The sequence below is a fragment of the Orcinus orca genome, chromosome 13 (genome assembly GCF_937001465.1).
Source record: "Orcinus orca chromosome 13, mOrcOrc1.1, whole genome shotgun sequence".
Classification (NCBI taxonomy): domain Eukaryota; kingdom Metazoa; phylum Chordata; class Mammalia; order Artiodactyla; family Delphinidae; genus Orcinus; species Orcinus orca.
Window position 1 is genome coordinate 60,909,759 of NC_064571.1, and position 26,157 is coordinate 60,935,915.

General features: G+C 43.7%; 1 protein-coding gene and 1 long non-coding RNA gene across 7 annotated transcripts in view; one reads left to right on the forward strand and one right to left on the reverse strand.

Annotated features, from left to right (window-relative positions):
• GALM (galactose mutarotase) overlaps positions 1-26,157 on the reverse strand; it is a 77,090-nt gene that overhangs the window by 22,110 nt on the left and 28,823 nt on the right. For all 6 annotated transcript variants that reach the window (XM_049696465.1, XM_049696464.1, XM_004265038.3 and 3 more), the window contains 2 exons: positions 25,908-26,114; positions 19,943-20,024 (listed from right to left, as the gene is read on the reverse strand). In XM_049696465.1, the coding sequence (XP_049552422.1) occupies positions 19,943-20,024; positions 25,908-26,114 (289 nt within the window). The remainder of the gene's footprint in view (positions 1-19,942; positions 20,025-25,907; positions 26,115-26,157) is intronic.
• On the forward strand, positions 7,448-22,685 carry LOC125960931 (uncharacterized). The gene is made up of 3 exons (XR_007471125.1): positions 7,448-7,511; positions 7,984-8,062; positions 22,049-22,685. It is a non-coding gene; the product is annotated as an uncharacterized LOC125960931 (long non-coding RNA).

Below are 26,157 nucleotides of genomic sequence, written 5' to 3' on the forward strand. Positions count from 1 at the left end.
CATCTGAAATAGCTCTTTTCCCTACCTGGTGGCCCTAGGGCCTGACTCTCTGAGAAGATGAACAGATGGTCGCTGCAAGAGTCACTGAATCTTCACGTTTATTCATTTTTTAGCCCCTCTTTCCTGGCAGGTCCCCTTTCTAGCTCATCTTCACACAACCCAGTAACACAAGTACAGTGTTATTGGAAGAAAACCAGAGTCCCTCCAGACAGTCCTCAGCACCGGTGACTCCTGTTTATAATTACAATTAAAAATCATTTTGAGAAAAGAGAAAAGAAAGCAAAAGAAAATCTGGCACAGACTTTGTAGAAAAGTTTGGTGGAGGGAAGAAATTTTCTCCAATAATTTTTTCTCCCTTAAAAAAGAAATGTTTCTGGGACTTCCCTGGTGGCACAGTGGTTAAGAATCCGCCTGCCAATGCAGGGGACACGGGTTCGAGCCCTGGTCTGGGAAGATCCCACATGCCACAGAAGCAACAAAGCCCAAGTGCCACAACTAACCACTGAAGCCCACGTGCCTAGAGCCTGTGCTCCGCAACGAGAGGCCCCCGCAATGAGAAGCCTGCGCACCGCAATGAAGAGAAGAGTAGCCCCCGCTCGCCGCAACTAGAGGAAGCCCATGCACAGCAATGAAGACCCAATGCAGCCATAAAAAAAATAATTATTTATTTATTTTAAAAAAGAAATGTTTTTTAAAATATTAAGTATGTTATTTGAAAACTATTTTCTATGATTTGTCCTACATGTTGATTACAAATCTATGTAAGATGTCTTAGGATTTCGACAGACTTGCTAACTGACCTTGGTAAGTTTCTATGCCTCTGTAAGATTCAATTTCCCCACTTATAAAATGGAGCTAATATTGGTATCTACCTAATACAGATACTGTGATGTTTAATTGAGAGAATGCTATGAAGGAGGTCGTATCTCTAGACCAGCACCTGGCACATAGTTAGTGCTCACTCTGTTACACACACACACACACACACACACACACACACAAACACTCCAGAAATACAGAGAACAGAGAAAACAATTATTCATTATAGTTTAAGTCATTAATACTAAAGGAAAGTGCATTCCTGCCTCCAGGGGGCATTGACATTTTCATTACAAAGGATTTTTAAAATTTTGTTTTTATTTTTTGAAACTTTCTCTCTTAGTGATTTTTAAATCTAGAACAATGGTTTTTAAAGTGTTTTCTGAATCATGGACTCCTTTGAGAATGTTATAAAAGTTACGGGCTCTCTCTCCAAGAAAATGCGCGCACACACACACACACACACACACACACACACACACACACACACACGTTTCCAGAACCTCTGAAGTCCAGTGATGCGTGCCTGGTTAGGAATCTCTGATCTATAGGCTGGTAAGTATTTTCTGCCTATACCACTACTTGTCACAAAACAAGCTGCCTTCTCATGACCTGATGCTGAAATGCACATTTGGAATGTTGCAGTCACATAACCTGCGGTGTCTGGGCAAGAAATGCGGACTGGGAGTTTCCTCCTATAGCAATGTGGCAAAGGCTTTGCATAATACATCAGGGCCTTCTTCCGGACGGTTTATGATTTCTCCATATTCTTGCAGCATGGACAACAAACCAACACGTGAAAGGGTACAGAAGCTTGTCTTAATCTGAGCAATTCAACAGCTCAAAGAAACCGCAGGAAAATGAAGTATCAGAGAAAGTGGAAATTGCCCCACTGACAGCTCAGAAAATGCAGCTGATTAGGCAAACTGTGTTCCCTGGCTGCAGGACATATCAGCAGTCATCATCCCCAATTACTGTTATCAGCTTCAGGAGCATCCTGCTCACCTGGTGGGCAGTTAAACTCAACAGACATTAGAATGGATTTTAGAGTCAGGCAGGCCTGGATTTAAATCCTGACTTTCTTTGCTGTAAAAAATTGTGGAGGTCATTGAGCTTCTCTGAATCTTGACCTCCTCATCTATAAAACGGGGATAACAAGAGTGTCTACTCATAGGATTATGGAAATTAAGTGAGATAAGGCATGCAAAGTGCTCCTACCCAGCACATAAGAAATACTTAGTAATACAGCTGTATTATGGACAATAGCTGAGGACAATAACAGCATAGACATTGGAGTTGGGGAGACTGGCTCCAAATCTTGACTCTGCCAGTGACTTACCCGTTTAACTTTGTGCAGGTTACCTGACCTCTCCAAATGCCCGTTTCTTCAAATGAGGCTTAACTGAAGCATAACACCTACTTCAAAGGGTAGTTCAATGAGCGAATGCACGTATATGCTTAGCTCAGTGTCTGGTACATATTAAACACTCAGTAAAAATGGTGGCAATGATGATAATGATGATGGTCATAATAATAGTTAATACTTACAAAGCTCTTAACTAAATGCCAGGAAGTGTTCTAAGCACTTTACACGTATTATCTCATTTAATCGTCACAACTAATGACGTAGGTCCAGTTACCGTCTCCACTCTCCACTCTACACATGAGGCCCACAGAGGTAGAATAAGTTGTCCAAAATCACAGAGGTAGAATAAGTTGTCCAAAATCACAGAGCTGGTGAGGATTTAAACCTAAGTAGTCAGGGTTTTAGTCCGTGCCCTTAACTACTGTGTTTTCCTGATGATGATGTGTCAAAATCAGCCCTTTTAAACAGCCATTCAAGGTCATACCAAGGACTCACTTCACTAAGGTCAGAGGTGCTTTCCACTTCTCTGGCCAGGACTCACTTGCCTGCCCCCATCAGTTTTCATGGCACCCCGGGGGGACCCACTGCCCAAGAGCAGTGCATTGCTGGGGCCGGATGTTGATCTATGAGAACCAAGACCTCCTTCCCAAATCCCCCTGGATCCACTGGACTCGGTCTGCCAATGGCTGTTAACTGCTCTCGTGTGAGAGGGGCAGCCCTTCTGCCAGTGTTCGGGGTTTGCTTGATGATTTCAAAAGGGGAACACGTTGGGGCAGAAGAATTTTCCCATACGCTGCTTCAGAGCAGCTCGAGCAGACTCCAGCGACAATGGAGGCTCATTGGAGACCCCTGGCCTCCACTCTTCCCCGAGAGTCAGAAGGCTCCCACAGTGACGGTTCACAGGAAGCCAAGAAGAGCAGCAGGGACAGGTCAGCTGATATCCTGACACCATGAAAAAGATAGTAGTTGAACATAGATAGCCAAATTATGTTAATGGCCTAGGGTCAGAGAACAGAACCAGTAAGGGAGAGAGGGGAGAAATCAGTCCAGCCTTTCTGGTCAGTTGACACAGTGGCAGTGTCAAGAAATGGCTTTATGTGGGAAATTTAGCCCCTCTGATCTCCATCAGTGCTGCCACTTCTCACAAATCACCCCAAACCAACATACCACCATCTAAGTTTCGAGGCATACCCCGGACACCCTTATACTGAGACTGCCGCCCCAAGCCCTCCTACACAGAAACGGTGGTCCCATCACACTTGCTCAGCCTCCTCTAGTTTAGTCTGGACACGGAAGTTGTGTGTTTGTACTAGTGGAGCTGGAGGGCAGGCAGCCTGGAAAGGCGGGGCCGGCCTCCCCGCTCTCACTAACTAACGTGCAGGATGTGGTCGTGTATCCTCTCTGGGAATGTGTGCGCTGCAGACCCAGAGTCCTATTTGCTCCTTGCATCTGGCGCTGCCCACAAGAACAACTTCACACGCTACGAATTTAGGAGCAGTTCTCTGTCCTGGGAAGAATTCTGGAATGGAGACGGAAAAGGAAGGAGGAAGCCTGCTCCCCCCGAACCAAACACAGACGCATTCAAATACAAACCATTCCTGGCCACCCGCTAGGCTTCTCAGACTGGGTCACAAGGCTGGTGGCTCACGGAGCTTGGGGAGATGAAGCACCCGGGCTTCAGTGAGCAGGCTCTGTAGGGAGTTATCAAATGGCCTCTGATCTGTGGCTAATCTAGATGAAGATACAGAAGGTATTCTCCTCAGACTATGACAGCATGAAGCTGGGAGGCAGATATGCTTGGGATAACAGAATCAGGAATTCAAAAGAAAGTATAAAGCAGGGGGTAAAGCACTGGTTACAAGATGAAATTTATGGATAACAGGAACAGATAGGGTCCTGCACCTGTGTCTGAAAAAAAAAAAAAAAACCCCAAACCGAAGGACACCAGCTAGGTTTCGATTGTAACCCTAACCCCAGGTACAAAACAATCTTCTGAGGTTCTATTTCCTTACTTGTGAAATTGGGACACTATAGCCCCTCCCTCATTAAGTTGTCATGAAGATTAAGGACAGTTGATACAGGGAAAGTACCCAGCACAGCGATGTGATGGTTCTTCGTACAGTGCTTCACACACAGGCGGTCTGGTTCCAGAGCCTTTGTTCTTAACCGTCACGTTACATTTACTCTCATAAATGTTAAGTCTAGTTACTGCAATTATTACCTACTAGGGAGAGATGTAGCTGAGCCACAGCTTATATGAAAATGACTTTAAGGATGTGGTTGGCAGTAAGTTCGATGGAAGTCACAGAAAGACTGTAATGAGGTGTTGGCAGCTCTTGGTTACTGTCTGCAGCACAGGCATCACAGGATGACCCGAGGATGTTCTACCTCAAGAAGAAATGACTTGGGGGCGACATGACAGCTGCCTTCTACGGTCATAAGCCTGCTCTTTAGGGACCCGAGGCCCAGAACTAAGCCAAGTGGGGGTCGGCTCTAGGTAGACGGATTTCAGCTCGATATCAGAAAGGCCTTTCCTACGTGCTGGCCCAGGATGGGCAGTGAGCATCCTGGCCAGAGGCACCTGAGTGTCGGCAAAGCCCATGGTTCTGAGATTCAAATACTCAACTGGTGGGTGGTGGTTGGAAAAGATAAGGTCCTTTCCAACTGTGACATTCCAGGACTATAGGTCCAATGGCCCATGGGACAAACACGGTGAAGCAAGTGGTTCTCTTCGGGAGCACACTGTGATATGTGGTTAATTCTCTCTCTTTTTTAAATAAAAATTTCAGCTTGTCTTACCTAAGGAAGCCATTGGCTGAGAGCAGCTCTTTGCAGAATGAGCTGTAAAGAACGGCTTTTGATAAGAGAGGCTGAGTCAGAGCGTGAAGTGTTGGAGCGGAAAGGGGAATAAAGGTAGCTAAGGGGCAGCAGGAGGACCCAGGGTTGTTGGGGAGAGGAGCAAATGGGCAGAAATAGGTGTCAAAAGTGGGGGGAAAGCAATAAAAGTTACTAGAGGTTACACAGAGCTCTTTAAAGCCTTTTCAATAGCTGCTCAAAGCACGGACCAGGACCATCAGCACAGGCATCACCCGGTGCCTGTTAGAAACAGGCTCCACCCCACACCAAGTCAGAATCTGCCTATCAGCAAGTCCCCCAGGTGACTTGTGTGCACTTTAAAGGTGAAAGGCAGTGATGTAGAGACCATCTAAGGGAGACCTAGGCTCAAGTGTGCTGTACTTTCATCTCAAAAAAAAAGGGGCGGGGGGAGGCGAGGAATGCTGGGGCACGAGGAAGAGTCTGGTCTCTATGGGGACGGCCCAGCTATGCTTCCAGCCCAGCTGCTCCAATTATGTCTGTTTCTTTAGTCAGGTTCAGAACAGTCAGTCAAATTTGCACAAGGAAACCAGCGGTAATGGGGCTCGTGGGCACAGGTACTCATCTGACACCTAATTAAGCCATCTTGGTAAATCATCTCTAGAATGCCTGTTATTATTTTAGGAAACAACATAAAGAGAATGATAATTAAAAGTAACACCCTGGGTGGGAATTTTGACTTCGTTCCAGTGGTTGGCAAGTTAAGTACCTTGGGATTTTTTTTTAAGGTAACATTTCTATAAATTTTCGTAGATCACACGACCTCAAAGCTTGTCTCTGCCGCAGTTTTTTCCTTTTCCTCTGCCGATGCTTCAATTTTGCGGCTTTATTCTACTGCTGGTTTTTATGTATTTATTTATTTTTTCCCACTGAACACTTTTTGGTTTTGACTTGCAGTGGGGGAGGGCATTACTTCTGCATATTACATGCCATCGGAAGCATAAAACGCTAAACACTGTTGCATGATGTTTTCAGGTAAGAAGACAGTTTAACATTTCACAGTTGGGCCCACGTGAGGCATTTTCATGCGGGGAATTTTTCCATCCTAGACTCTCATCAAGATGGTATCTGGGGATTTGCCGCCAGTGTAAAATTCACCCAACTGTCTGTAGCCTCCTAGCCTTCCCGCTAGACCTGGTCTCCTCCTGAGTGCCGCCATGTTCCCCTGGACTTCCAGGTGTGCACGAGGGCCCTAACATCCTCTGTTACCTTCCCCGGGCCCACTGTCTGTGACCTGAGCCACTTGGTTAGTAACACCCTTACTGACCTGCTTTACACCCTGTCCTCTCCTCCTGCCCCTCCTTCCAGATAAAACCCAACTAGGGATCATCCCACAATCCACCTTCTCTGCTTCTGACTCCAGCTGCTAAGAGAAACACTTGCTGGGGTGGTATCTGTAAAATGCCAGTCTTGCTAGGTCAATCCCCTGACTTAAAATCCTTCAGTCTTACATGATTTAAAGATAAAATCCTAGCTCCTTACTATGGCCCAGAATGCCCATGAAGACTACACTCAACTACAAAGCTGGGACCAGGATGAGGCAATCTAGCACCCAGGGTGCAAAATTTAAGGAGACACTCGCTCTCAGGTCCTGACCCTGCGCCTGCATGACCCTGAAAGTGAGTGCTGCCTTAAATTTTGCACGCTAGGTGCTGCACCTCTCTTGCCTCACCCTAGCCTCCATCCTGCCAAACTGTCTCTGTAGCTTTTGACTTAACAGCCTACCCTCACACCCATATTCCGTGCTTATTAGTACTCTTACTCTCCTTGTTGCTAGACCCTCACAGACACTAGGAAGCTTCTCGAAGCTCAGGGTGATATCGAGAAGGCCTCTTCCTACCCTCGCCTCCACGCTCCCTTAGTCCCACGGGCATCACCTCTACCACTGCCCTGACTACATTAGATTCTTCACTCCCTGTGCGCCTCTCAAGGGCACGGGTAGTGTTTCTATGGCCAGTGCCCCAGGGAGCATGTAGCAATCACTAGGTGTTCCACAAATGTTAGCTGAACTGAACGCAAGTCGGCTCTGAGAACTTGCTTGAGTTAGCCTCAGGCCCATGGCACAAAGCCCACAGTTACCTCTCATCCCTTTCAGAAAGGGGTGACCTCTAAGGACTGTTATGCACCAGGTATGAACTAGAGCCAGGCCCCTGTCCAGACCTAGGGTGGGGGAGGGGAGTTGGTAAGCCATAAGCTCTTAAAGGGTGGTAGTCAGAGTTCTAGCAAATAGCTCCCCTTCTGGCAAATTTACTTGCTGTTACTCTGAAATGTTCATAGGAATTATGCAATGTCTGGCCAAGTGCTAATTTCTGAGCTTTCTTCCTGCCAAATTTCCACCGCGCTGGCTCATGTTTGCCAATCTCGTAGCAGTGATATTTTCCAGGAGGGAACACGAGGAGCTTTGCGAGTATTCTGGAGTCCCATAAAGCTGTTCTTGGGGCCGTCTTATAAGGTGGGATTCGGTAATGCATCCCCTTGGAGGGTATCATTGCTACCAGGAGAGTTCCTTGGAGTTGCTGTATTGAACTTTCGTAGACACTGTCTAGGAGGGACCTGTCATATAAGAAACAGCTCTAGGGTAAATAACAGTCTATAAGATCCAATATCACCAGTTTTACTCCTTTAGTGTCATTCAAGTATTTTCTTAACTGTAGCCTTATTTCTTTGAGGACAGGACCTGTGCTATGTATGTGGCTGTGTGTGCTCCATGCTGCCTGGGTGTACCTATTTTGCTCGACATTGCTTCCCCAGGGCTGCACAGTACCTGGTGCATAGTAGGTACTTTATCTCAGCAGGTGATGGAGCATGGGAGAAGAAACTTGGGGGATACACTTGGACGTGGAGGGGCTAGTCTCCCCCACCCCCTAGAACTGCAGAGCTGAGGGTAACAAACACAACACCATGCTCTGGCTTTCCACTTACAGGGAGGCCCCAGCATGTCTGCCTGTTCCCACACTCCACAGACTGATGACCAGGTCTGGAATCCTGACTGCACAAGGGCTGGTGAGTATTGGAAGACAATTTCATTCATCTGATCAAGCAGAAACAAACTCTGGCCATCCAACCCAGAGTGTTGGCTGCTGTAGCTCCTCTGGGTAGGACCTTGGGGAAGTTGCTCTTTCTGGTGTGCCACCTTCTTCCTCTAGCTATCCTTCTAGCTCCCTTTAGGGAATTTAATGGTGATGGATTAAAAAAAATAAAATTTATTTTTAAACCACCCTGAAGATTACAAAGAGGGAAATACACCATTGCTAGTCTCAAAAAAGATGACTATCTTGCAAACGATGCAACCAACGAGGGATTAATCTCCAAAATTTACAAACAGCTCATGTGGCTCAATATAAAAAATACAAACAACCCAATCAAAACATGGGCAGAAGACCTAAATAGACATTTCTCCAAAGAAGACAGGGCTAAGAGGCACATGAACAGATGCTCAACATTGCTAATTTATTAGAGAAATGCAAATCAAAACTACAAGGAGGTATCACCTCACACTGGTCAGAATGGCCATCAACAAAAAATCTACAAACAGTAAATGCTGGAGAGGGTGTGGAGAAAAGGGAACACTCTTGCACTGTTGGTGGGAATGTAATTTAGTACAGTCGCTATGGAGAACAGTATGGAGGTTCCTTAAGAAATTAAAAATAGAGTTACCATATGATTTAGCAATCCCACCCCTGGGCATATATCCAGAGAAAAACATGGTTCGAAAGGATACATGCACCCCAATGTTCATTGCTCTGTTTACAATAGCCAAGACATGGAAGCAACCTAAATGTCCATCAACAGATGAATGGATAAAGAAGAGGTGGTACATATATACAATGGAATATTACTCAGCCATTAAAAAGAATGAAATAATGCCATTTGCAGCAACGTGGATGGACCTGGAGATTATCATACTAAGTGAAGTCAGACAGAGAAAGACAAATATCATATGATATCGCTTATATGTGGAATCTAAAAAAAATGATACAAACGAACTTATCTACAAAACAGAAACAGACTCACAGATTTAGAGAAAGAAATTGTGGTTGCCAGGGGGGAAGAGGGAGGGGGAGCGATAGGTTGGGAATTTGGGATTGACATGTACACACTGATCTATTTAAAATAGGTAACCAACAAGGACCTAGTGTATAGCACAGGGTACTCTGGTCAATACTCTGAATAACCTAAATGGGAAAAGAATTTGAAAAAGAACAGATACATGTATATGTATAACTGAATCACTCTGCTGTACACCTGAAACTAATATAACAGTTAATCAACTATACTCCATATAACAATTAAAAACCAAAACAAAACCAAAAAAATAGACTATCTTTATGTATAATAATACATAATGGGGCAACCATAAGTTATCATTACCTCAAAAGGGAAAACAAGACCAGAAAATCCCTCTGTGGACCAAGATGATGTGACCAACTCACACAGAGTTTGACACAGAATTTCAGGGGCTGGGGACTTCCCTGGCAGTCCAGTGGTTAAGACTTTGCCTTCCAGTGCAGGGGGTGTGTGTTCAATCCCTGGTCGGGAGCTAAGATCCCACATGCCTCCTGGCCAAAAAACCAAAACATAAAACAGAAGCAATATTGTAACAAATTCAATAAGGACTTTAAAAAAATGGTCCACACCAAAAAAGTCTTAAAAAAAAAAAAAGAATTTCAGGGGCTCATGAATCCCTTGAAGTTCTTTCATCATCTTCCTAGACCCTGGTATGGACCCTGGTTAAGAATATCTGGGTTAGAAATTCCATGTGGTCTTCGAATCATTGTTAGAAACTAACAGGACCTCAGAGTTCAACTAACGTATCCGTCATCTAATGAGATTTTACAGATTAGGTTATGAGGACCAAAGGTTTTCATGGCTGACTTGAGAGCAAAGATGGTGGGTAGCAGAACTGAGACCTGCATCCAGGTTTGCTGAATTCCAGTTATCACATGGTATTGCTTTAATACACTATGTTTAAAACAAGTGTAAAGAAGAGAGAAGAGTGGAAGAAGACTGACAAGGGGTGGAGGGGGAAAGGAAGGAGTAGTTGTTCATAGCATGTGCAGACTGGCTGCTCTTGGTTTCACTTTTCTGTTTATCATAGATTAGTTTTCTAGCTTCAAGCCAAAGAGACCCAGCCTGAAGCCCCCTTCTAGCTTCCTACCTTGGATCTGTAACTAGTAAGTCCTGATAGAACATCTGAGGTAGACTTAATGGAGAGAAAGATAAGGGAGCCTGGGCACACTCTAAAACGGATTATGTCATTACGAAAACTCCAGAGCAACAAAGAATCCACTGTTTCCAGGAAGTGGGGGAAACATTTCTAAGGAGAAAGTATGAGCCTTGAGGAGAGTAGGGGTATATGCAGCAAGGAAGGGGTATCGAGTGGTCCCTATGGGTGGGAGGGGGATGCTGAAACAGGGTGAGGTGTGAGTGAGGCACGCTGGGGGATGGGTCTGGGAGGCAGCTGGTGTCTGGCCTGGGAGCCATCTAAAATTTTTTTAAACTGTAGAGTATCAAAGTAAGATTTGCATTTTAGTTAGATATCTTTAGTAACCAGATGGAGGATAGATCTAAAGAGATTTTTTTCCCCCTAGTTAGAGAGCTGTTGTCCAGATTCATTTGTTCATTCACTGATTCCCAAATTATGAAGCTTGTAATATAAACCTGGTGCTGATCTAGAGAAGAAAAGACAACCTACAGTGGGACAGTGACGATGGAGATGGAGCCATATAATCAATGATACATATTGAAGAGACAGATTCCAGGAATATTAGTTGTTAAAAATCATCAGGAGCTAATGACTAACAATATGGGGATGGGTGCGGGGAGGGACTGAAAGGGAAAGAGGAAGCATATTGACGGATGGTTGAAACAAATTCAGAGGATTTTTAGGGCATACTCTGTATGATACCATAATGATGGATACATGTCATTATACATTTGTCCAAACTCATAGAGTATACCACACCAAGAGTGAACTCTAGGGACTTCCCTGGCGGTCCAGTAGTTAGGACTCTGTGCTTCCACTACACGGGGTGTGGGTTCAGTCCCTGGTCGGGGACCTAAGATCCTTCAAGCGGCGCAGCACGGCCCCCCCACCAAAAAGAGTGAAGCCTAATGAAAATTATGAACTTTGGGTGATAAAACATGTCAATGTTGGGTTTTTTGTTTTTAATAAATTTATTTATTTTATCTATTTATTTTTGGCTGCGTTGCATCTTCGTTGCTGCGCGTGGGCTTTCTCTAGCTGCGGTGAGTGGGGGCTACTGTTCGTTGCGGTGTGTGGGCTTCTCATTGCGGTGGCTTCTCTTATTGCGGAGCACGGGCTCTAGGCGCACGGGCTTCAGTAGTTGTGACACGTGGACTCAGTAGTTGTGGCTCGCGGGCCTAGTTGCCCTGCAGCATGTGGGATCTTCCCAGACCAGGGATCGAACCCATGTCCCCTGCATTGGCAGGCGGATTCTTAACCACTGCGCCACCAGGGAAGCCCCTCAGTGTAGGTTTATCAATTATAACAAATGCACCACGCTGGTGGTGGGTGTTGATGAGGGGGAGTCATGTGTGGGAATGGGGGTTATGGAAAATCTCTGTACCTTCTGCTCAGTTTTTCTGTGAACCTAAAGCTTCTCTAAAAAAAATTAAGTCTTATTACAAAAAATCAGCAGGACCTGACGATGATATTGAGTAGGGTGGGGAGGTGGGATGAAAAGGAAAGAGGAAGCATATTGATGGAGGGTTGAAACTAATATTATATCCACTATTTTAGAATTATATAAAGTCTAAAGGAGTTTTCTGTAAGAAGCTCTGCAAAGATTAAAACACGTAGATCAAAACAGTCTTCATCTGCACCATCTTTGAACTGGGAGACTACTTTGGAATTTGTTATTTCTCCAGGTCAGAGACTTAGACCTGTCCTAGGGAAGTAATTATAAAAGCAACTGAATTGTAGGTTGAACCCAGACAGGTTGAAATAAAATACAAATGTCTTGCTGAGCTTCTCTCCGCAGCCTCGTGGTAAACCTTTCCTACCAGAATTCTAATTTTGTCAAAATGGGGTTGCTTTCATGTAATTTTAGTAGGACCTTTCAAAAATGAAAAGCAGCAAGAACAGCTCTCCACAAGTGAACACAGATGCACTGGGGGACAAAGTGGATTGGGTAAATTTTTATAAAAATAGAAGGTATCTCATCTCAAGGAAGAGAATAAGATGGGATTTTACTAATGTTACTTTAAGAGACAAAAGACCCAATCAAATCATTCATTTTTGCTGTCTTAATTACTTATCTACTACGAGTAAAGAATAGCACAATTAAAATGAAAAAAAAAAACACCTATGTGCTGTAAATGCCTATAAAGACACATGCTTAGTTTTGCACTGTGCTGTATACATCATAAAGTTTTGCTGGGCTGGTGGCCCAGATCGCCTCCAAGTCTCACAGTTCTGTAAGGCGAAAGGATGAAATGTAATATTTACAACGCTGGGAATGAATTAATCCCTGGAGAAACAGGGATTTTCTGTTTCTCACCTGCTCACATTCAGCTGGCTTAGTACCTGAGCAGGGTACCAGGAACTGGTTTCTCCTGTTGCCACAGGGCAGGACACCAGACTCAGGCCTCGAAGCTAAATATCTGACATGTCAGCACAGAGACCTGGCACTGGAGTGTTCTCTCTCTGTGGACGTCTACCTGTCCTTCCTGGTAAACGGCTTCCAGGAGTTCCACCTCTGGGAAACTACAGGGAGAGCCCTGACAACAACATAGAAAACATACTCAAGGTGACCTGAAGGTGCCCCAATAACAGAGTATGCGCCCATCCTAAGTAGTAGCAAATGCTATAAGGGCTGCACTTTTTTTTAAGTTGAGGAAAACTGCTCAGAAAAACCAAAGCTACGCTAACTGCTGACATGCAAACCCAGTTTTGACAGCTTAGCTGCAACTCTGCTCCTGGTCTACAGGTGAAATGAGCTCTCAGCCTTGCAGAGACCTTCTATTGGTGCAGGAGACAGGTGCCTGTGAGCAAGGACCATAGCTTACATTTGCTGAGGCGTTTCAAATGGGCTTTGGGAAAAGGACAGCCTTTTACCAGAGCCGAGAAAGGGGAAGAATGAAGAAGCCACAGAGTACAGGCTGTTGTCTTCCAAGCTTTTTTGGCAGACAGGCCTGACGACATTTTATATGCTCTCCCCAAAAATGTCAGGAGGAAGAAAGGCAGGAGTGAAACAGGTGCCCAAGGCTGCTGGGGGTCTGTGGCCCTGCCTTGGGTAGAGGTCTAAATGCAGCTATAGGTTTAAGACGAAGGGATCTCATCATATTGTGCTTGCTTTGGTTCCCTGAAACTCTATGTCAAGGTATCCCTTTCCTCTCTATGTAATTATGCCCAGTCAGTAAGCCTGTGATAAACAAAATGGAGGACAGGACTTCACCTCTCCCCCCAAACATACATGGGGAAAAGGTCCCTTTTCACCGAGTACCTCGGCCACAGTATTACAACTACTGTAAGATAAGAGGTGCTACTTTCTCATACAATGGGTTTTCCCATCACCTGAAAAATTATTTGCTGAGGGTCTGTAACCAAGGTAAAAACACCCCCAAAGTTTAGATCTGCATTAGCATTTCCCTTAAGAACTCAGGTCACAGCTTTCATGAAGGGCAAACAAAAAGGAGGTAAAAAACAAATATAAGTATAAATTAACAGCCACAAAAGATGGAGACATGGCCTCTATCTTTGTCTTTCTTTTTTGTTTTTCTCTTTTTTTTTTTTTTTTTTGTGGTATGCGGGCCTCTCACTGTTGTGGCCTCTCCCATTGCGGAGCACAGGCTCCGGAGGCACAGGCTCAGTGGCCATGGCTCCCGGGCCTAGCCGCTCCGCGGCATGTGGGATCCTCCTGGACCGGGGCACGAACCTGCGTCCCCTGCATCGGCAGGCGGACTCTCAACCACTGCACCACCAGGGAAGTTCTGTTTTTCTCTTTTTAAATATAATTTGAACAAACTTGTTTGCTGTTTTCTTTGCAGAAAATAAAAAGCAGAAATAAATTGAGAAGAAGGAGAAATGGGAAGGAAAATAGTGAGAGAAGCTGGGAGGCCACCTGTATAAAAGGTGGCAAAAGAATGAGAACTGACAACTGTCCAAAGCTCTATTTAGTTATTTAGTTTCTGGCTCCCTGTTTCTTGGCTACATGGTGATCTTGGCTATCTTTATAGTCAAGAAATTCATTTGGGCTTCCCTGGTGGTGCAGTGGTTAAGAATCCGCCTGCCAATGCAGGGGACACGGGTTCGAGCCCTGGTCCGGGAAGATCCCACATGCGGTGGAGCAAATAAGCCCGTGTGCCACAACTACTGAGCCTGCATGCTGCAACTACTGAAGCCTGTGTGCCTAGAGCCTGTGCTCTGCAGCAAGAGAAGCCACCACAATGAGCAGCCTGTGCACCCCAACAAAGAGTAGCTCCCACTCGCCACAACTAGAGAAAGCCCCCGTGCAGCAACGAAGACCCAACACAACCAAAAATAAATAAAATTAAAAAAAAAAAAAACGAAACTCATTTAATTTTCTCTCTTTTCTTCCTTTCCCCCTCCCCCATCTAACCAGGTCTAGTTAAGAGCTTGAGTTTTTTTTTTTTGCGGTACGCAGGCCTCTCACTGTTGTGGCCTCTCCCGTTGCGGAGCACAGGCTCCAGACGCGCAGGCTCAGCGGCCACAGCTCACGGGCCCAGCCACTCCACGGTATGTGGGATCTTCCCGGACCGGGGCATGAATCCGTGTCCCCTGCATCGGCAGGCGGACTCTCAACCACTGCGCCACCAGGGAAGCCCAAGAGCTTGAGTTTTAACACCAGACTACCTAGGTTTGAATTCCAGCTTTCCACTGCTCTTTAACTGAGTGGTCCTCAGTAAGTTACTTAAACTCCTTGCGCTACAGTTTGCACATCCGTTAATGATCAGAATCTACCTTATAGGGTTGTGGTGTGGATTATTTATAAAGTATCTCTGAAATACCAGCTATTATTATCATAAACCCTCACCTCATCTCACAGATAAACAGTATCTTCCATTTTCTCAATTCAACACAACCTCAGTCTCTAGATACTGCATATCAATTCCCAGAACCCTTAACAAGTATGGCTGGTCTAACAGGTTTCTTGCAGCACGTCTCACGGAAGTGGGCTTGGAGTTCAGTCCAGTCCAGTTCTGGCTGAATATCTGGTACACCTGTGAGTCTGCCCTGTGTGGATTGGCCTTGAACTCCAGGCCAGCCTATGGTCATCCAGGGCTACCCCAGGGATTGCAGCCATATCAGAGTCTGGTGCAGATGTGACCTGGCCCCAGCCAACTGCTTATTGGCCCATCCATTTTCTGCCACCAAAAGCATGCCCTGAATGCTTCAGAAGCCCAGCACTTCCCTGGGGACCATCCTGCTGTTTCCTGCACTGCCCATTCTTGTTCATCTCCGTAGAAAACACATTTCTCCTCCTCACTGCCTGGCAAAACGCTACTCGCCCTTCCAAGTTTTATTTCATTCTCATCTCCTCTACCTGGGAGCCCCCAGACAGTGCTTTCCTTCTGTACCAAGTCTCTTAGTTACATCTACATCTCTTAGTTAAGTCTACTTAGTTACATCATTGACATGATTTTCCAGGTCAGTGGATAATATTCTGGCTGATTCCTCCACTGGACTGTCAACTCCTAGCAAGCCCAGATACACTGGGGAGGCATTTCTGAATGACCAAATGACTTTGGACTCATCTCAGTTAAGCCACTTGCTCGTGGGCTTTTGGTCAATGTTAAGAGTCAGATGAAATCTGAGCTCCTAGAGATTTCCTCTCTGCTGAAAGTGGGCCAGACATGTGAATTCTTACATCACTGAAGGGTACAGTAGAAGTTACTGCCCTTTTTGAGGAAGTTACAAAGGAATAATATAATTATTTGTTTCTTAAGCATTTCTGAGAAAGGAGGAAGAAAAAAAACTCTACAATTTCGGTTTGTGTCATTGGGCAAACAGATATAATCTATGAGGGACCAGCTAATGTATGGATATGTAAAAGATACTTACAAATTTTTCATGAGCTCTGAAGTTGTTGCAACTTATTTACTTCTGTAATAGAGTTCTAATGAACTTGAAGGGTGCTGGAGATAGCCGTAAAATGTTACACTAAGAGCCTTGTAGAATCACAGAATGTAAGAGTTACAAGTGACCTTGCAGACCATTATTGGTTCTTGATCATGAGTGCATAATAAAATTTTCACTGGTCCACAGAAAACTGAGATAGATTTGGATAATCAGCTGTCACATTTCTTTAAAAAGTAAGAAAAATTGGGCTTCCCTGGTGGCGCAGTGGTTAAGAATCCCCCTGCCAATGCGGGAGACACAGGTTCGAGCCCTGGTCTGGGAAGATCCCACATGCCATGGAGCAACTAAGCCCATGCGCCACAACTACTGAGCCTCCACTCTAGAGCCCGTGAGCCATAACTACTGAGCCCATGTGCCATAACTACTGAAGCCTATACGCCTGGAGCCCAGTGCTCTGCAACAAGACAAGCCACCGCAATGAGAAGCCCCCTCTCGCAGCAACTAGAGAAAGCCCGTGCGCAGCAACAAAGACCCAACGCAGCCAAAAATAAAAGTAAATTAAAAAAAAAAAAGTCAGAAAAATTCAATTTAAAGGGTCATTTCTATTCTGAGATTAAATTTTCCCCACTTTTATGGTGTTAATATATTCTTTCTTTTATGAAACATGGTGATTATGAATGGTAGTTTCAGCTTTTTTTTTTAAATGTAGCCTATTTATCTCTGTTCCTTATTATTATCCCAATTGGTTAAATTTTTTAAAATTGAAATATAATATGCATATATTCCCAATTAATTTTAATAGCCCTGTATTTGTAATAGCTTTCTAGCTTGGCAAAATGAAAAGTTGGGCAACCCCAGATAAGTTTCCCAAACGGTTTTTTAAATAAAATTTATGGGTCTGATTTATGAAAATTTATGAACCCTGATTGAGTTGAACCTCCTATTTGCAGAAAAGGAAATAAGCATCTATAGAGGTTAAATGTTAAAGCATTATACATGCACCCAAGGTCCCCTAGCTAGTCAATAGCAAAGCCAAGACTAGAACCTGGGCTCTTGCCTCCCTGAAAGTCCAGAGATCTCACAGCCAACTCAACTTCACAGGTGTTCAATATTAGTACAGAGTGTAGAATTTGATCCTAAAGCCACTTACAGTGCAGAACTGAGATGAACATGAGTTTTATGCAGTCAATTAGATTGCATGTTAAGCTGTACTTTGCTTTGCCACAATTATCTCTTACAATCATGACAAATAATCTTTACCTGGAATGAGTTATGCATTTTTGTGATTTTCATCTGATCAAAACTCAGCAGGATAGCATAAAATTTTATAAATATACAGAAATAAATATGCCCTTATTTCATCACCTCCATTTATAAGATACTTAATTCATTTTCTTCCTTATCAGTCACAAAACAGGAGCTGCCACCATTTTCCCCTTGCAGTTCACATCACATAGTTCTAATGCAATAATTCTGCATCTAGGACAAGATGGGCCAGCTTATTCACGCCCATCTATTGAGCCATGTCAATATCAGAAGATAACACATTACCAAGACAAACATAAAAGCCCTGGAGCCAGAAAAATATTCAACACAGTGACGCCAAAAAATTTTTAATCCATGTATCTTGATTCCTCATTATTATTCTAATTAGTTTTGTAGTCGCCTTGTTTATGGGAGCTTCTAATTCCTGCTGTTAACTGAAGTTGCTGTTCAGTATGCAGGCTCACATTCTTTTTCCCCTTAAGAATTCTGAACTACCAGCCATAAACACAGCCCTATTGCTTTAAAGATGCCGAAATAAAGATGCTCAAACAAAAGCCCTTACCTAAAGTAAGGCAGGTGCCCAGTAAACTTTAGTATCTTACTTGGATCCCTGGGTCTTTCTTTTTTTCCAGTTTTGAAAATTTGAAATAGTTTTAGACTTACAAAAATGTTGCAAAAATAATACATCTATGTGTACCCTTCACCCACCTTTCTCTGCCCTTTTTCTGCCTCATGATGCAGTCTAGGATCCCATGTTGCATTTAATTATTGTATCTCCTTAGTCTCCTCTGTGACTGCTCCTCAGTCTATTTTCGTCCTTCACGATCTTGATATCTTTGAAGAGTACTGGTCAATTATTTTGTACATGATCCCTCAATTGGGTTCATGTCATGGCTTCTCCTGAATGGACTGAGGTTCTGCATTTTTGACAGAAAACCACACAAGTGATGTGCTTTTTTCAGTGCATCATATGAGGGGGATGTAATGTCAATAGTCTTCTTACTTGTGATGTAAACCAAGTAACTAACAAAGATGGTGCCCTTGGCTTCTAATTGCTCATATTCTATCACCTAAGCTCTTTATTGGAGCAGAGGTGACAACTAAGGTACTAGTACCCTTACACAGGGTGGGAACAGAAGGGACAGGTCTTCCTGACCTTTCACACGTAGCTACCATAGCAATGGGCTTCTGGAGGGCTGGCGCCCTAAACAGAAGCCTGAGAGAACAGACCACAGGACATAAGCCATCTGATAAAGGAGCTATGAGATAACACATCCGAGAAGTCAAGTCACTGTCAGACACAGGTAAGAGACCTAGATCAGGCAAGGGCAGCACGAAGGTGGCCCTTCCTCCAGAAGGGGAACTGATACAGAAAGTGTTTGTGTCTTTCTAGATTTCTGTTCTTCCTTCCCTTCATCCTCTACTTTTGTTTACTTTAGTTTTCTTTGACGATGCCTTCGACATTCAGCTGATCTCTGATTTTAACAAAATCCCAATAAGAATATGTATCTACTGCTTTGGGGATAATTATTACAAGTTAATTTCTATAAACTGCCACAAATAACAGAACCCTTACCGTTCATCTTGTCATCTATCTGTCCCCGGGAGCCAGATGGGGGTACATGTACAATCTAGTACAAAACTATACCCCTCAATCCTGGAGATAACACATGAACCAAGGTTCTTTCTTTCCTTTTTTAAATTGAGATATAATTCACATACCCTTTTAAAGTGCACAATTCATGAATGTTTAGTATATTTACAAGGTTGTGCAACTATCACCACTGTCTAATTCCAGAATCTTTCACCCCAAACAGAAATCTAGTACCCATTGTCACTCCCCATTCTCCTCTGTCCCCAGCACCTGGCAACTCACTAATCTACTCTCTATCTCTACGGATTTGCCTATTGAACCAAGGTACTTTTGATCCCAAATAATAATGACCAAAATGATCTCAATCCAGTAAACCCAGGAGACACACACACACATACACATGAATTTGACTCTGCCAACACCTCGCCTACCCTTTTGGTATGCAGAGCTCCTCCTTCCACCCCATCCCCCTAACTGTGTCTCGGAGGTGATGTATCTGTATTTGTCCTCCTCAGCGTACAACCTGTCCAACCCTTTCCTTTTCTGTCAAAAACCATGACATGTTCTATCAGCGTCCTGCATCTGTGAGGTAATGCTTAGGTAAATTTATCTCTGCTCAGATGCTAAGGAGTAACAGATTTACATTTTAATGCAGAACTTCTGGAGTCTATGGCTCAGCTAGGATGACCATCTGACCCAGCTTTTTGGGATTATCTCAGTTTATGCCTGTTGCCCTGGCAAAATTATTACTAGCATCCCCTTACCCTCTCAAGAGTGTCCTGGTTTGGGTGTTTAAGTAAATGGTCACCCAACCATAACCAAAATAAATGACTAATCATGGTAATTATGGGCATTGTGTCAGGCCAACAAGGGAAATGTATTTAGGGAAATGAAGTTTTAATGTTTCTCACACTGCACCGCAGCTCTGCATTCCCATAAGAGGTTTAAATTCACCAACCTATAGGAATCAGGGTTTCATCCACAGGCAAAAAAGCATCAGCTTCTATAGTGACTTCATGGTCGTATATATTCGGGGAACCCTGGGAGAGAAAATGTAGAGAAAGAAAAGAAGGTTTAGTGCTCAGTCTTATTTTATATATTTGCTTTATAACTTCTCTTGCAGAAATGTTTTCAAGTATTGACGAAAACTTTAGAAATCCCATTTGACCTATGATGATGATTAATTCGTTCATTTAAGTTAGGTAGATAGGGGCTCAAACATAGCAGCCGATACATTTGGAAGAAACTTTCGAGTGTGACCCCAGCATGCATGTTCTTTTCTGAATGGAATAATGAAAGTGAAAAGTCAGAGAAACAACAGTGGTTTGAAAGCCTTTTGGATTTTGACTTATTAGCAGAGGGTTTTCTTCTACTGTCCTCACATGCCAGGCAAACAAAAGAGCACGGGTCAGTGACCTGTAACACACAGGTGGACAGCCAAAGCATCACCTCTAGGCTCACTAGGGGTGGGCCATGTCACCCCTTCTCTGGCCTAGTTCCCACTCAGAGGACCCACTCCCTCCTCCATGGCAGAAGGCTGGAAGTCAGAACTGGGGTCCCATCTCCCCGTAAAGATGCAGCCTGACCTCCTGGTGGAGTCAAAGGCTGGTCCCTGAAGCACTGGTCAGTGGTCAGAAAGGACCGGGGTCTAGTTCTGGACTTATTTCCTTCAGTATAAAATCGGTCTGATGTCCCCATTCTGTCCAGGGTTCTTGGGGAACAGTTCAGTAAGGATGTGTTGTGTTACTTACAAACTGGAAAATACACATATATGTTTCTAATAAAAAGGATTACATTTTAATAGCAGTATTTTAAAGCTTCACAGCAAAAGATGTGGAAAGGAAACCAAGTGAGGGCTTTTGCTGAGTGAATGCTCAAAAATAAACAAAACCGGTAGTTTTCAGCTAGGGATGATTTTGCCCCACAGGTGTCTCGAGACATTTTTGATTGTCACGGCTGGGGGTGGTAATGCTACTGGGGAAGCAGTCGTGTGAAGAGGCCAGGGATTCTGCCAAACAGCCTACCATGCTCAGGTCAGCCTCCGCACCCCGGCAACAAGGAGTCATCTGGCCCCAAATGTCAACAGTGCCAAGGTTGAGAAGCCCTGAGCTCAGCTAAACTGAAGGCTCCGAGGGGTTCCTGAGAAGTGAGCAGAGAGAGGCAGAGTGCTCTGGGTTAACTGAGAACATATTCTACTGTCAGAAGGCCTCAGCCACAAAATCAAATGGAGTCGTCCAGAGGACAAAGGCCAAGATTTCAGAGGCTGTGAGAATCGATGTCTAAACATGACAGAAATTGGTTTATTTACACTACCAGGAGGCTCTGTTTCTAACGAACTATGATTCTCCTGTACTGTCCCAGCGGTCAAGGGTAGGAGAGGGTGGGAGACAAGGCTGGGGCAGAGGCTTCTGCCCACACTATCTTAGCCACTTGTTTGGTCCCTGATCTGACCTGGGAAGGCAGGTCCAAAATGGGAGTGGCCTGCACCCCCGCCTAGAGCTGTTCCAGCCTAGAGGGGTCTCTCTCCTGTGTGGCTCTTCTTACTGTCACCTCAGGCCTCAGGCTACTGCCAGTACCGAAGAGGCCCCCTGGGACTGAGGGTAGCAGCTGTGAGGGAATGAGAATTTGGGACTCTTTCTTTGGCTCTAATTGTTCAATGCTCAGTTCAAGATTGAGTAGTATTCCATTGTATAAATATATCACAACTTATCTGTTCTCCTATTGATAGACTTTTGGGTTGTTTTGAGTTTTTTTTATTATAATGAATAGAGCTTCTTAGGAATTTCCTTGTTCTGTTTGTTTTTTAGCACTAGGGCAGGAAGAAAATGATTCAGTATGAAAATCACACACCAGTAAATTGAGTCCAAGATGTGGGGAAGAAGCCTGGGAGGAGAAGGAAAGGAACACTGACTAGGCACCCACTCTCTGAATTGTTGGGTCATTAAACAGCAGTAACATTCCTTCAGTAAAGGAAGCACGCTTTTCGTTTTATGACTCTTCTGACCTGGAATAATGCAATGTCTACTCTGGTGGAATATTACTGTTGGATTCTTTTCCTTTTCAGGCTGATGAAAACTTGGCAAGGAATGCTGATTCACAAACAGAACTGAGGCCCATCTCTGAGTTCAGTGTTTGCTTTGGTTAACTTTGGCTGCTACTATTTGTAACATTAACCATTTATAAAGCTCACTGTGGCTTGGATGGGGCTTTAAAGACCTTTTTGTGCGCTGCCACTACCACTTCCTTACTTCAGCTCTTATCACCTCTAGCAGGATATAACAGACACTATTGGTTACTACCCAAAAGCTATCTCAACTCCATTATCAGCACCCTCCCTTTCCCCTGGCAGAACACTGACTTGTTGATTTATCCTGTGTGAGGATATATTCAGGGAAAGGAACCCCACCCAGGCCCCAGAGGGCAAATTTTGATTTGTCTAAGCCAACCATTGTAGTCTAATTCCCTTGCTGTGATTGGGTTAAGCAGAGCGTAAGACATACTTCTGCCCAACAAAATGTGAGGAAAGTCTGCTGAGGAGCTTCTAGAAAAAGTTTTGCTTGTTCTTAAAAATGGAACATTAGAGATATGAAAAAAAGAATAGTTCCTTTTTTTATCTCTGGATGTGACTATATGAAGAGGTGATTCATGGAGCTGTGGCAACCATCTTGTGACCATGAGGGGATAAGCTGGAAGACAAAAACCATAGCACTGAAGAAGCAGAATGGAACGATGGAAGAATTTGGGTCCTTGATGACATACCTACACAGTCATACCAAAACCAGAACTGTTGCTTTTCATCTCAAATTGCCCCAGGTCTGCTTTCATAGATCTTTAGATAAAGTTTCAGTTAAAAAAAAAAAGTTCTCTCAGTTTTGTGTTAGATAAGAAAGGAACAGCCAAAAAAAAAAAAAAAAAAAAAAATCAACCAACCTGCAACCTACATACCTTTTCCATTCTTTGAAAAACACAGTGCTCTCCTCCCCCTAGGCCTCCAACACTCAAACTTAGAAGTGATGAGTCAAAGTTTGACCCCCAAGTAGGACAAAAATACTGCTTATTAAATTTAAAAAACAAACAAAAAGAAAATATATAAGATGAGCTGACTATTGTAAATATCAAGTTTCGAGCTATTTACCTGGGGAGGGTTTAAGACACACAATAATGCTTTTCCAGGTAGGGCAAGAGATGTTCTGAAAATGCAGAGAGACCCCTTGACCCCAGGCCAGGTAACTGCCTACCAACCCTTACCTGATGCTCCAAAAGGCTGGTGGCCCTCACCCACCCCATCCCTGAAGCTAGAGGCTGTGGATGTGAGCTGTACTTACTAAGACAGCACACAGAAGGGAGTTGACCCTGACCGCCCTTCTGTGTGGGGTCTGTGATCTGGGAAACTATTCAGCCTCTGGAAAAAAATTTAGAAATTTTTAGGAGTCACTCCAAGTCCTTGTAGGATTGGAAGGGTAGAAAATTCTGGTCAGGAGGGTCCTCCTCTCACATAAGCAGAAAGAGCCTTAGTGAACCTTATGTTCCCATTTTGCGTCCTACATTGGAACACATTGGCAGAGTAATACTTCACGCCTAATTTCTTTTTCTATTTCTGAATCTATTCCTTTAGATCACCCCCTTAGTTACAAAAATGTGGAAAATAGTGAAAAATCACCATGATCTATCACCCACATAAAACCATTAATATTTTGTTCTATTTCTGTCAAGTTTCTTTCTGAACTTATTTTAAAAAGTAGGGTCTTCCATCTCCTAGAGAAATGGAAATAAAAACAAAAATAAACAAGTGGGACCTAATGAAACTTAAAAGCTTTTGCACAGCAAAGGAAATCACAAACAAGACCAAAAGACAACCCTCAGAATGGGAGAAAATATTTGCAAATGAAGCAACTGACAAAGGATTAATCTCTAAAATTTACAAGCATCTCATGCAGCTCAATAAGAAAAAAACAAACAACCCAACCCAAAAATGGGCAGAAGACCTAAATAGGCATTTCTCCAAAGAAGATATACAGACTGCCAACAAACACATGAAAGAATGCTCAACATCATTAATCATTAGAGAAATGCAAATCAAAACTACAATGAGATATCATCTCACACCAGTGAGAATGGCCATCAACAAAAAATCTAGAAACAATAAATGCTGGAGAGGGTGTGGAGAAAAGGGAACACTCCTGCAGTGCTGGTGGGAATGTGAATTGGTACAGCCACTATGGAGAACAGTATGGAGGTTCCTTAAAAAACTACAAACAGAACTACCATATGACCCACCAATCCCACTACTGGGCATATACCCTGAGAAAACCAGAATTCAAAAAGAGTCATGTACCAAAATGTTCATTGCAGCTCTATTTACAATAGCCAGGAGATGGAAACAACCTAAGTGTCCATCATCGGATGAATGGATAAAGAAGATGTGGTACATATATACAATGGAATATTATTCAACCATAAAAAGAAACGAAATTGAGTTATTTGTAGTGAGGTGGATGGACCTAGAGTCTGTCATACAGAGTGAAGTAAGTCAGAAAGAGAAAGACAAATACCATATGCTAACACATATATATGGAATCTAAGAAAAAAAAAATGTCATGAAGAACCTAGGGGTAAGACAGGAATAAAGACACAGACCTACTAGAGAATGGACTTGAGGATATGGGGAGGGGGAGGGGTAAGCTGGGACAAAGCGAGAGAGAGGCATGGACATATATACACTACCAAACGTAAGGTAGATAGCTAGTGGGAAGCAGCCGCATAGCACAGGGAGATCAGCTCGGTGCTTTGTGACCACCTAGAGGGGTGGGATAGGGAGGGTGAGAGGGAGGGAGATGCAAGAGGGAAGAGATATGGGAACATATGTATACACATAACTGATTCATTTTGTTATAAAGCAGAAACTAACACACCATTGTAAAGCAATTATACTCCAATAAAGATGTAAAAAAAAAACCAGTGGGGTCTTTATGCTCATGATTGCAGAGTCTCTTATGGTTTGTGTGTGCTTATTTTTTGGTTTGTCTTTAAGATCTCAAGAAGGATGGTGGAAGTTCCTGAAGATAAGGAACAAGCAAGTGAAGAACCGTCTTTCTTATTTTCAAATTATGTAAGAACCAATTAACTCATGCTATTTGAAAAGATTCTAGAAAAGAAATCAGCATATCATCAACAAAATCCTAAAAAGTGTAAAAATGCAAGATATTACTAGCTGGCTGTGAACATCATTTTGTAGTAGGAAATCATGCCAAAGCGATTCAAGTCTAGTATACAATGATGAGCTTCTTAGATGAAGAGAAAGTCATAGATAGAATCTACAGATTTTAGCTAAGCCTTTTTTTTATTCTGTCTCATGTAATAGCCTCCTCAGCAAGCTAAAATATTATCATTAGGAGGGAATGAGGTAGTTTAGAGGGAATTACCTAAGGGGGGCTGTCAGTGTCTCCACACCACTCCTAGGGTGGACCGTACAGAGGGAGCACACAAACATTGGCAGCATTTATCTAAAGGGGCTGGGCTAAGCACATCTTCAAGGATCCAGTGATGGAAAATGCCTTAATTGGAAGTAATTTTGGTGGGGGGGGTGGGGTGAAACTGGAGTGAAACTGGGGAAGCAAATGTAAGCACTTGTTACAATTAGATGACAGGGAGTTCTTTAAATAGCTTGTTACCTGTCTGAGCGTGTGGGGCAGCACAATGTACTCATTTCCCTGTAACTTCCATTTGTGGACCACCCATTATGAGTCAGATGCTTTGCTGGGCACTTTTCCTCATCCCAGGGGCGACCCCATCGCCAGGGTAATTCCATACTGGGTTAGTCTCTCCAGTCACTCCCCCAGGTCATTCCACAAAGCACAATGCAGGAGAGAAGAGGGAAGTGGCACTTCACACTACAGCAGGTGATCAAAGGCAAGTTCACCTACCTGGCCTGCCAGGTTGAAGTAAGAATGGTTGGTCAGATTGACCGGAGTGGTCTGACTGGCCTGTGCTCGGTAGTTGATCACGAGCTCCCCGCCATCCAGTGTGTATGTCACCCAGACTTTTAACTCTCCAGGGTAGCCTTCCTCACCATCTGGACTGACCCGTGAGAACTCGACTCCATTTGACAGCACCTGAGGGGTCCACAGGACCTGGAAGAAAGTGTTTTTGAAGCTGTTTAGTCACTCCAATCCC